This window comes from Phaethon lepturus, unplaced genomic scaffold (assembly GCF_000687285.1).
Source record: "Phaethon lepturus isolate BGI_N335 unplaced genomic scaffold, ASM68728v1 scaffold5070, whole genome shotgun sequence".
Lineage (NCBI taxonomy): Eukaryota > Metazoa > Chordata > Aves > Phaethontiformes > Phaethontidae > Phaethon > Phaethon lepturus.
In genome coordinates, this window is record NW_010513946.1 from 6660 (window position 1) to 18565 (window position 11906).

At 44.6% G+C, this 11906-nt stretch overlaps 1 protein-coding gene across 1 annotated transcript in view; it reads left to right on the forward strand.

Annotated features, from left to right (window-relative positions):
* LOC104624121 (teneurin-4-like) overlaps window positions 1–11733 on the forward strand; it is a 17522-nt gene extending 5789 nt beyond the window's left edge. The window contains exons 2-3 of the mRNA XM_010291409.1: window positions 281–423; window positions 10287–11733. Of these exons, the coding sequence (XP_010289711.1) occupies window positions 281–423; window positions 10287–11045 (902 nt within the window). The 3' untranslated portion in view covers window positions 11046–11733. The remainder of the gene's footprint in view (window positions 1–280; window positions 424–10286) is intronic.
* Window positions 11734–11906: the final 173 nt, after the last annotated feature.

Sequence of the window (11906 nt, forward strand, 5' to 3'; positions counted from 1 at the left end):
AGTTGGCTTTGATGTGAGCCATTTGGTCACTGCCAACGCTTCTGTTTCAGAGCTGGGAAAGTGCAGAAATGGACTGTGGTTGGAGGTGGAAAGCCCAGCTTTGGCACATTGTTCTTTCAAGGACCGTTAAGATTTGTACTCTTCATATGAAGTAGACACATCATTTTAGCCAGACTGCTACAGTGCCAGGAACCACAGGGTCCTCCTCTGTGCCTTCTCCTGGGCAATCCTGCTTGAGAGATCAAATAATCATCTGATTTATGCTTCTCTTCCCTTCCAGATGTCAACAGTTGGCTGCTCACCTTCGGATTCCAGCTACACAACGTCATCCCTGGCTACCCAAAGCCAGACATGGATGCAATGGAGCCGTCCTATGAGCTAATCCACACACAGATGAAAACTCAAGAATGGGACAACAGCAAGGTGATCCATGCAACTCCATACTGCATCTCACACCCTTATCAGCAAACTATCCAGTTGCAATCTTTATTAAAAAAACCTCTATCAGGATTCTATGATTCTATGTTCTCCCAGATACGCTGGGAGATTAAGAGAGAGTCAGTCCCTAGTACAGTAGTGAAATCTGGCTGAATAATCACATCTTAAGTTCCTTACTGCCATGGTGTTTTTTCCTGTGATATTTTCTGGGGGTTACTCAGTGAAATGGTGTGTTACTCTTTCTTTCTCCCACTAAAGTCCATGTTATCACATGTTGCAGGCTAAATTCGAGACCTTTGCACCGCAAATCTACAGATTTTTTTTCTAGAAACTTATTCAGTCTGGTTTAAAATGTCTTAAACAAGAAGACCCAGTACTTCCCTAAGACACCGTTCTGCACTGCAGTGGGTCTCACCAGAAAGAAGTTTTAGATGAAAGTTAACTTTTGTTTTACCTGACTGGGTTCACTCCCAAGTCACCGTGTCCTGCTTTTAAAAACATGCCTGCATCACAAGCCATTTTGGCAGATGCTGGCACAAAATTCAGATGAAATTGGCAAGAAAAAAGCTTTTACAGCCCAGTCATTTCCCCCTCTCTTCCTGTTGGGAATTATTCAGCTGAAAGATGGAGGCAGCGCTGTTAAAGGTTAGCGTACTGGGTCAAGATCCTGGAGTTACTCCCAGCCCTACTGCTTATCAGTTGTGTAACCTTGAAAAAGTCATTTAACTCTCAGGATACTCTTTCATCACCTAGCCTGATTTTATTCTGGGATTGCTTTCATCTGTTTAGTCCGAATCCTCTTTAGTCTAAATTCCTGGTTTGGTCAGCCTGGAGAAGAGAAGGCTCCGGGGAGACCTTATTGCAGCCTGCCAGGACTGAAAGGGGCTGATAAGAAAGATGGGGACAGAGTTTTTAGCAATAGGACAAGGGGTAACAATTTTAAACTAAAAGAGAGAGGATTCAGACATCTAATGAAGAAATCTTTGACAATGAGGGTGGTGAAGCACTGGCCCAGGTTGCCCAGAGAGGTGGGAGATGCCCCATCCCTGGGAACATCCCAGGTCAGGTTGGATGGGGCTCTGAGCAACCTGCTCTAGTTGCAGATGTCCATGCTCATGGCAGGGGGTTGGACTAGATGGCCTTGAAAGGTCCCTTCCAACCCAAAGATTCCATGATTCTGTGATTCTGTGATTTCTGTGTATTCAAACATTGCAAGAGCTGTGAGGTTCCAATTTGTTTGGGGAGATCAGGAGATACTCTGAATAGTTCTGCTAATGAAATGACAACAGTAGGAAGCGGAATTCATCCTAGCTGCCTGCCTAGCCTCTTTGTCTAAGAATCATTGAAATCTCACAGTCCTGCAGCAGATTCTTGAGGTCTTGTACACATACTAAACCAGGAGGTAAAATAGTGTCACGTTTCCCCAACCACAAAAGATATCACTCGGAGGTATGAATGTGGATTAATAAAATAGTCATGTGTCAGCCCAACCTTGGTACTCAGCCTCATAGCTATGGTGAAAACAAGCTAAAATGTACCACCTTCAACTTCAACTAGAGATATATATTATTAAGTCATATCACTTTATAATAGAGGGTGACCAAAAGAACTGTGCCTTTTTCTACCATGGCTGAGTTGACGTTAGAAAACCACTATGCCGCAGTCACTTGGTTGTGTTTTGGATCTCAAAGACTCCTTTTTTGTTTCTCTCTTCCTTGGATTAAACAATAAGATGCTAATAGAGATGATTCCTGTAATGAGAAATAGCCGCAGGATTTTTCTTCCTCTTTGATGTGACAGTCTCCCCAGGCAAAGCTGTACAGGAGAAGGCAAACAGGGAAGGCTCATTCAGAGACCGCACAAAAGATTGTCTCTAAATTGTTACATGCAGTAGACAATAACTCTCACAGAACTGCAATAGAAATTATTATTATTGGTGGTGGTATTATTATTATTATAGCAATATTTTATCATTAGTTCATTATCATTATGAGACTTATTGAATAGCTAAGTAACTTCAGTGACAGCTTGAGATGAAGACTGACACTTACTCATACAGGCAGCTGAGCTGGAAATAAAACCAAGGAGCTCTCCCTTCCATCCACCCATTTTAGGTGAATCTGCCTGAATGAGCAATAAGAAGAAAAGAAAACCTCCATGTCCCCTTCAGGTTTTTAAAGCAAGAAGCTGCAGTGAAGACTGTGCAGGGACCTGCTTAGTAAAAGAGGGCTTCCTGCAGCCATCGTGCTTCCAGATGAGTCACTCTACACTGACAGTCTTGAAAGTGGAATTTAACCGTTGCGGGTTGTTTCATATGAACAATGTGAAACCCTTGTGTTATGACAGCAACAAAACATGGGCGTTTTCATTTTAGTCTACAGTTGCAGGATCACGCTGTGATAGCGAGTGGCTCTCAAATGCTACAGAGCAGGATTCCCTTCCTTTCTGTCACATCCAGCATGTTGTAGGCACATATTTGCATAAAATAAATTCATTCACATACGATACCTGAACATATGATCCATTTTCTCCCAAGCCTCTCCCTGTATTCAACAATGATGTTTCACACATAGTTCTGTTCATGCCCAACCCTTCCACTTCCCAACACACTCCCAGACACAATCCAGCCTTCCTTCATACTGGTTGTCTCTATTTATTGATGAAGCATGTGGAAGAAAATACAAACTTTTGAAAGTTTCACATAGCAAATGACAAAATTAAACAATGTTAAATGGAAGTTCAGGAAATATTTTCAGATAATAAGACTGGTCAAACTGTGAGTGGGACACAGTAACCCTTATGGGTCCCTTCCAACTTGAGATATTCTATTATTCTGTGCTCTTCCAGAATATATGGAGGAAACTCCAGATCTTTTTGACATTTAAAAGTAGTCTGGACAAGGCAGTGGACAATGCCCATCCTGCTTGAAATCCAGAGATATTCACTGAGTGATGTATCGCAGCTTTCTCATCTCTGCATCTTCCGAAAAAACGATCCCTGGTTTTCCTGGGTCACATACCTCCTTGTGATAGACCAAAGTAAGTTTGAGTTACTCCACTGGCTTCACTGATCAAAGCCATCGCCCAGCAGATTGAGTCAGTTCTTTCATCGGAGAGGAGTGAATAACAGGAGCACAACAGCAAAGCAGCTAACCCCACATAAACGGCTGCTTCGTGTCTCTTCAGAGCACATAACCAGAGGGCCCTAGCATCTTCTTCCAAAGCAGCATTGGTACTTGCCTTGCAGGGCTTCAAGATGGGAGAGATAATTCTGAGTTTGAGCATCCACGAGCTCAGAAACAGCCAGCGTGTCATAAACCTTGCAGTAACCCCCCCGCAGCTCTGGGGTGACATTTAAAATCCAATACTCTGTCGTGCAGCACTTTCTCCCGCTCCTCCCTGTGAGCGCGAGGCTGTCACTAAATTGTTTGTTGAACAAGTTCAGTGTTATTGGCCACCAGAGGACTCTGGGTGACCTCTGGCATATTGTGGAGCTGCTGCACCTGGATCCAATTTCTCTTCTTTTTTTTCTTCTTTTTTTTTTTCCTTCCCTTTTGTCTTGTTGAACTGTCAGGTAATTGCTGGGGCCAGAACAGCTCTATGTGCAGGGAGGGGTGTTTTGGAATCAGCACTTGTATCATTAACTACATCATATTATTAACTACCCTTCTCTCCATCCCACAAGCACTGTGCCTTCAGGAAAAGTCCTGTTTTCTGCAGTGCCTGTTACAGGCTGTGCTGGAGGAGTAGCTTTTGGCACCTCTTATGGAGCAGCATTTTGGGGGCAAGGGCAGCTCTGGGGTGTTCAGCCAGGGAGTGAGCTGTAGGGCTGTGTTTTCTGGCAGAGCTTCTCCCAAGGACAATCTGTTTGAGGGTCTGTCTCTGCCAGTGTTCATCACTCAGGGAGGGCATCCTCACATGGCAGGTGCTTTCTCCTGGGCTTGGGCCATCATGCTGTCTGCACATCTGTCCAGCAGCCCTCAGATATGTTTTGCAAAAGTAGTGGCCAGTTTTCACTGTATCTGATCTGGGGAAGGGAGTTGAAGTCTCAAAGAGATTAAGCTCGTGCAGCTTTATGAAAATAGATGAGCAAGAGAAGGAGACAAATCCTCTCATTTCCCCGCAGATGGAGATCTGCTTGACAAGCTCAGCCTCATTATCCCCCTGCGGCTGTGTACACTGGCAGGGCGGCGGAGACCTGTCCTCCGATCCCAAGAGTTAGCACTTGTGTTTCGCGCGTTGCTAACCAATGGGCACCTACAGCGCTGGGCTTGCCAGCCAATCGCTCACCTCGCTGCCCCACTTGCACTCACGGTTGGCAGGTTGCTAAGCGGGCACGATGCCGTGCTGGTGGGTGAGTGCCCAATAGGCTGCTGTGGTTGACGGGCTCCTCCTGCGCCACCAGCGGCGGGGAGTTTGTGGGGGGACATCCGAATGGGGACTCACCTTCAGGTGATGGTCAGGTGGAATGGAGGGAAGAGGCTGGTTTCTGAAGAACGGTTTTGTTAAGAGAGAACTAGGGGGTAAATAGGAAGGAGTTAACGGTGAAGAATATTTCAGAGAAGTCAAAACTTCCAAAACGTTTGGAAGAAGCGGCTTTCTGCGTTGTAAGCCATATGGCGCTAAGAGAAACACCTATCTGTGTATAATAGCACAAGGATATAGAGAAACTTGGAAACATGTTCACGTATTTCACATCTTGGATCCTTGATGGGAAATTAAAGCTTTCAGTCTCACACTGGAAGGCGATATTTAAAAACAACAGATGATAGTATCTGGCTATGGTATTTTGAATCCTCAAGAGGTGCCAGCAAAACGCAAGAGGCTATTCAGAAATCTCTGTAATGTGCCATTCTCTTGAGCTCTGCACAGCAGCGAACAAATGATGAAGGTCATTCTCTTCTCTCCAGTGGGTTCTTACTAGATAAAGTGAAATGTCACCTAAGGACATCTGATTAAAAAAGACTGTGAGGAAAAACAAACCCAGTATTTGTCAGTCACATCTAGCAACAAATATTGAAATAAAATAACTGTGAATTCCCTTCTTTCTTCCATAAAACTGGTTTTACTAGTACCTTGGTTTACAGCTGCTAAAATCTGCAGCATTTGTTAGAGAATACCACATGTCACTGCAGCCTTGGATGGAAATTTTCTGGTTTTCTTCCCTTGCCAGTTCATTAAAATGAGTTCTAAGATGAAACAGAAATAATAATTTCAAAGTCAAGGATACACTACCTCTTTGAACTACATATAATCTGTTTGCCTCCACCCCCTTTATATTCAGAGCAGAGCATACAAGCTAGCTGTACTCTGGTTTGCCTGAATTTGTTGGAGTGTTTTTTTCTGTTGGATGTGTTTGCTTTTCTTTTTAAAAGGTGCTGTTCCCAAATACACTCTTTTATCAAAGAAACACACTCAAAAAGTCATTTCAAAGTCATCCTGGGCCCATTTTCAAGACAACAGAGATATTTTTAGTTATTATAATAGTTAAGCAATGATGTTCAGCATTACAACGTTGCACGTGTCTGATCTACTTCACTATGTGACAGAAGATGGGGAAATCCTGAAGGCCTGTAACCAGTCCCCAGTGGAAAACCCTTTGGATGTGATTTTGTTCTTGATAAAAACACGTAAATTTAGGTCTCTGACAGTGAACTTAGTATCCAAGTTTCCATTATAGCCAGCAGAGATCTACAATGAACACAGTTGCTGGTGCTATTTGAGATACCCTAGAGTTTCCTGCACTTCCTTGTGTCTACAGCATGGGTTACCTGCACCCTTCTAGAGCAACAACTGGTGGCCCAACAGGACTCCCCACAGTGTCAAAAATTATGTTCAACATTTTCACCCATTTGGGTGACTCATCAGAGAGCCCAAAGGGCAGCTCAGCTGACCAGCTGCTAGGGGCTAGGATTGAATTCAGGACTAAGACATGTAGATGTAGGTGTCTCCATGTGTGTTAGATGTGTGCACCCACTGTAGTCTGTCAACATCTGGTCCATACAGGCAGTGGAGCTCACTTAAAGAGCTAAGCATTAACTTTAGACCAAGCTGAACACACTCAAGGCTCCATTGACTGTGTGGAGCAGGGGTTTGATTCAGTTGCCCATACAGGGACCAGGTGAGCAAAGTGGCCTCCAGGTGCTACTCCAGAAGGGCAAATACCTCTCAGAGCTTCTTTGGTTTCTCACTGCTCTGTGCAGATGCTGAAGGCACCCTAGGACATCTCAACTCACACTACACATCTGTGTATTGGCTTATGGGCAACTGAAACAGTCCTGCAGTCAACGCTGACTACAGTGTGCGTGAAAAGCGGGTGCACAGAAGGCTGGGACAGCCACAGGTTGACAGGAACTGCTCAGTTTCTTTGCCAACAAAGGCAGTTCAAGTCCCCAACTTCAGAAACCTCCCACCTACAGTGTCTCTAAGGAGGCACATGACTGGAGGTCAAGAGATTCCCAATTCTGTGGCTTTGGTCAGACATTTTACCTGTTTCAGCCACCAGGAATAGTGCCAGTAACAGTTGCACATGCAACATGAGAAATGCTTTCCCAGTATAGAAGAGGAGATGCCCTGGATACAGACCAACAGGACCAACAAACCAGGTGTCCCCGGGCAGGAATTGACAGTGCCATTGCTGTTAGGTCATGTGTAATCCCTTAAACCTCAAATTCCTGCCAGTAGTGGCATGGTTGCTGTTTATTTTCTTTCTAAATGGCATCCAGATGAACGGTGCAGCTGTGGAAATTGTATGACTTGGTATAATATCACAAAGGCAGTATGTAACTAGATCAAGGAAAGGTCCAGTATTCTGTTATTGGGTCATAAATTGTAAAAACAAAACAAACAAACAAGCAAACAACAACAAAAAAAAACAAAAAACAACTTTAAAAATCAGGGTTTCCTATTATAACAGTCAGTTACTCATCTGAAATTCAAAGCTATGGAGAATTTGAACATAAAATGGAAAATTGAAAATTACCTCAGGCCAGAAGGTCCTAGGTACTGGTCTATGGAGCTTGAGGAAGGTGGATCATGGCACAGATGTTGGCTGTGATACTTGTTGTATCACAGCGTGTGCCAACCAGACCACCATCTGTCCTGAATTACTGGCAAACAAAAGGACACCATCCACCCTTAAACTTTGTTGTACTACTGTTGTCCTCACAAGACTCCCTAATCTCATTTTAGAGTATGTCTCTACAGCTAAGTAAAAGAAGTCTAAGACCAATCCTGGACACTGAGGCTACGTAGCAGTGACCTGGGGAGTCAGGAAAACATGTCTTGGAGAAAGCAGTTGCAGGAGTCCAAAACCAAGCCAGAAGTTAGAATAGAAATTAAGCAGTGTGGATGATAAAAGGTGCAATACAACATCTCACCTTCCCACCTTCTTTCATTTAGCAGTATAAACATACAGTTATGAACCGCATGTCCTACTTGTGCAAGGCACAGTAGATTATGTCATATCATAGTGTCTATCTTGCAGCATCAGCAGATTTTCAGAGCTTGTTGAAAACTCAGTTTTCATTTGGGATCAGAAGAAAACACAAGAGAGTGGTGTCTCAACACACTGATTTGTTGGGCAACCTAACTTGGAGGCAGTCACAGGGGATCAATACCTAATAATTTGCCAGAATTGAAAAGGCGATAGAGTTCCTGCAGCTTATCAAGAGTAAGGACTGCCTATGAAGGCAAAATAGAAGGAGAATGGGGGACATTCCTGGTAGGAATGATTCTCCCATGCCCAGTGCTTGTCTGACCTCCCAGAGCTCCCTTCCTCAGGCCGATAATCAGTAGATGCTGCAATTAATTCCAGGGACCCCCTAGCACTCAACTGCTGGTAAACATGGTGATGTATATTTAAATGGTGATACATAAATGACCCCAGGACATAGCAATGTAGCGCAGAAGACGTGATTTACATCCCTGAGTGAAGGAGCTTGCACTAAACAGTGATTCAGCATGAGTAGTGAGAAATGCCTTTTCCTATCACTTGTAAAAGTTACTGGGGTGAGTTGGAAGAGCATCGCAGTGTGCTTGGATAGTGGGGCAGGACCACCTAGAGTCAATCCATGTGAGGTGCACCTGAGAAGAATACCTCTCCATTTAAACCTCTCTGAAGAGGAAATAGCTAATCAAGGCTGTGCAGAATACACTTATTTAGAATGGCGTTTCATGGAGCCTAGAAACCTAATTGCTCCATGTCCATCATTGGTGACATCTACATTAATTATGTCCATTTTTTGCATAATTAGAGCACTTGTGCAGTTGGCAGGGGAGCTAGGCTTGGCTCCCTATCAGTCTGTTCATTATATCACTCTCTATGCTGTGTGCGAGGTCCCCCACAGGCAGTATGGGGAGAATCAGAGAGCTTCTCTTCCCTGGGTGACTGGTTCTTGCTCCAGCTACTGTGCCGTTGATCAAAAGGGGAAAAGCAGGAGCGACTCCAGCCTTCCTGGCACTTTGAATAAAAGTCAGTCCTGGGTCTTAGGTATTCTAATGCGTTACAGCCCCAAACGTGCTTTTGAACTTGTGAATTCTTGTATAGTTTTCTCCTCTATAGATCAAAACTGCTCATAACCTCTGAGTGATTTGCAATGCTAAATCCTATATTTTATGTCCTTGATGCTTTTGAGACCCTTGCCTGGAAACGGCCACCATGGAAATGAGGGTTTATTTCCCTTCCCTCACCATGTTACAAGTATTAGTTGAGGGGTCCATGCTGAAATGCCTGCATTGTCTGAAGTGTCTTCCCACACCCAGGGAAGGATGTGAGCTTTTAGCTTGTTTAGGTTTAAGGCAATATCCTTCATAGATGTTAGATTTCCTCGAAATAATTGGAGTGCAGCAAACTTTTCTTTGTAGCCTATTTTTAATCCTGGATGTTGTTACATTATTGAACTGAGCTGTTGGCAGTGCCAGGAGAGTTTTGTTGTAGCATCCTCTTGCTTTTGTGAGATTTGAGCAAATAATTGTTCGCGGACAGGGGTCTGTAAGAAACCTGCGCTGCCATGAATTGATGAGAGCGTTTCCAAAGACATTTTGCAGTAATGATGAGCTGCTGACTCGCTGTGTGCTTGCTCCATTATACGCTAACAAGAAAAGTGACTTCGTATTGCACCTGACTGCAAATGATCCAGGCTGATTTCCCTCAGCAGTATAAGCCAAAACTCGAGCATCAGGTGTGGTTGGGCTTAGCTCAGGGAGCCTGGCACATTGTAGAGGGTTTGCCGGAAACAGGAGTTGGATTTAGGGCCTTTCTTGAGTTCTGAACAACCTGCTTTGGCCAGGTTGAAATGGGATGCGGAGAGGTTATGGCTACTTTGAGGGTCACACCTGTGGTGCCAGGCTTTTGAAGGTAGCACAAGGACTTACAAAGTGAAGTTGAAATAGAGGGAAGTTTTACAAATCCTTTCATGCTTTTTCACAGAAAAACTGAAAGCATTTTATAAAGCATCATGGCCACAACATTCTTTATGAATATGTGCAGATGAAGAATACTGAAGCACAAAATAATTGGATGTGCTCAGCCAGGTGGGAGAGTCCAAACTAGACCCTCATGCCACTGAGGCAAAAAATGCTTTTCTACCTCTACCTCCTTCAGTCTGTAAGAGTAAAAACAGTTCAGTTTATTGAAACAATGAGCATTAGGGGGAATGACCTGACAACTTGTCTCTTCCATTAAAAAGAATTAAAAATCTGAAAAAAAAGGTGATAAGGGAAAAAAATATATATATCCTCCTGAGATGTTTCCAAGATGTTCTGCTGGTCTCCAGCATGCTAATAATGCCTTTGGTCATGGGGCTTCTCTTTCTATCATGTCTTTCTCTTCTTTCTCTCCCTGCTTAGTCAATTTTGGGGGTCCAATGTGAAGTGCAGAAGCAGCTGAAAGCCTTTGTCACTCTTGAGCGCTTTGAACAGATCTACAGCTCCAGCATCGCCGGGTGCCAGCAGGTCAAGAAGAACAAGAACTTTGCCTCCGGCGGCTCTATCTTCGGCAAAGGCGTCAAGTTTGCCATGAAGGATGGGCGCGTGGCCACTGACATTATCAGTGTGGCCAACGAGGATGGGCGGAGGATCGCAGCCATCCTGAACAACGCCCATTACCTGGAGAACTTGCACTTCACCATCGACGGGGTGGACACGCACTATTTCATTAAGCAAGGGCCATCGGAGGGTGACCTGTCCATCTTGGGCCTCAGCGGCGGGCGGAGGACCCTGGAGAACGGCGTGAATGTGACGGTGTCCCAGATCAACACAGTGCTAAGTGGAAGGACTAGACGTTACACGGACATCCAGCTCCAGCATGGTGCGCTGTGTCTAAACACTCGCTACGGGACCACCTTGGACGAGGAGAAGTCCCGTGTCCTGGAGCTGGCCCGACAGCGCGCCGTCACCCAAGCTTGGTCCCGGGAACAGCAGAGACTGCGGGATGGGGAGGAGGGTATTCGCTCGTGGACAGAAGGGGAGAAGCAACAATTGCTAAACACGGGCCGGGTGCAGGGCTACGACGGCTATTTTGTGATCTCAGTGGAGCAGTACCCCGAACTCTCAGACAGCGCCAACAACATCCACTTCATGAGACAGAGCGAGATGGGCAGAAGGTGACAGAGAGGGTCGATGCGGTGACTTCTTGCCAAAGACAGCTACTCTTTTGTGGCCACTTACCTGACTGTGTTGTACTCAATCCTTTTTCTAAACTGAACGAGGCGGGGGGGAGAAAAATAGAAAGAGAAGGAATAATACGGTTGCACTGTAACTCATGCAACATACTTCTTTTTTTTCTCTTTTATTTGGCCTTCACACGTTTTTTGCAATGAACGGAAGGTATATTTTGCCGTAGTGTGATCACAGTGAAATTTACTGTCTCTTGTCCTTTTTTTGGGTTCCGCCCCCCCCTCCTTTGTGAGGAATTTGAAGTGGGGAGTCATCAACGTACGTCCTTAGGTGTGAAGTGCGAAATGGGTGTCTGTGCTAACTTGTGTCATCCTAACCCTTTCTGATTTGGGGCAGGGACAGATAGCCTTCCACCCGAAACACGGGGAGCCCACGGCGTGCCAGGGAGCTCTTACGAGAGGAAAGGAGATGGAAGACAACGCTGATTGCGATACTCCGAAAGCGACCGTCCAAATCATGTGCCTCAAAAGAGACCTTACTAGTAGTTTTCATGTTTCACTTGGGACATAAAGTGTTTTTGAGGGGGCTCCTACTGAGCAGAAGTAGATTATAGAGGCAAAGGAGCTGATTATATTAACTTGCAAGATGATTCTCTTCCTTCCTGAACTGGAATAAAAAAAGAAAAAAAATTGGTCTTTTTTCATTATCAGAGTAGATACTTGTTGGGTTTTTTGTGTGTGCGCAAATCCTGGCTTTAGTTAAAAAACCTAGCAAAAGCCAAGAAAGGGACTCCTGCTCTACTGAGAAAAGCTAAAATAAATCCTCTCTCTCATACGTAGAGCTGTTCTACAG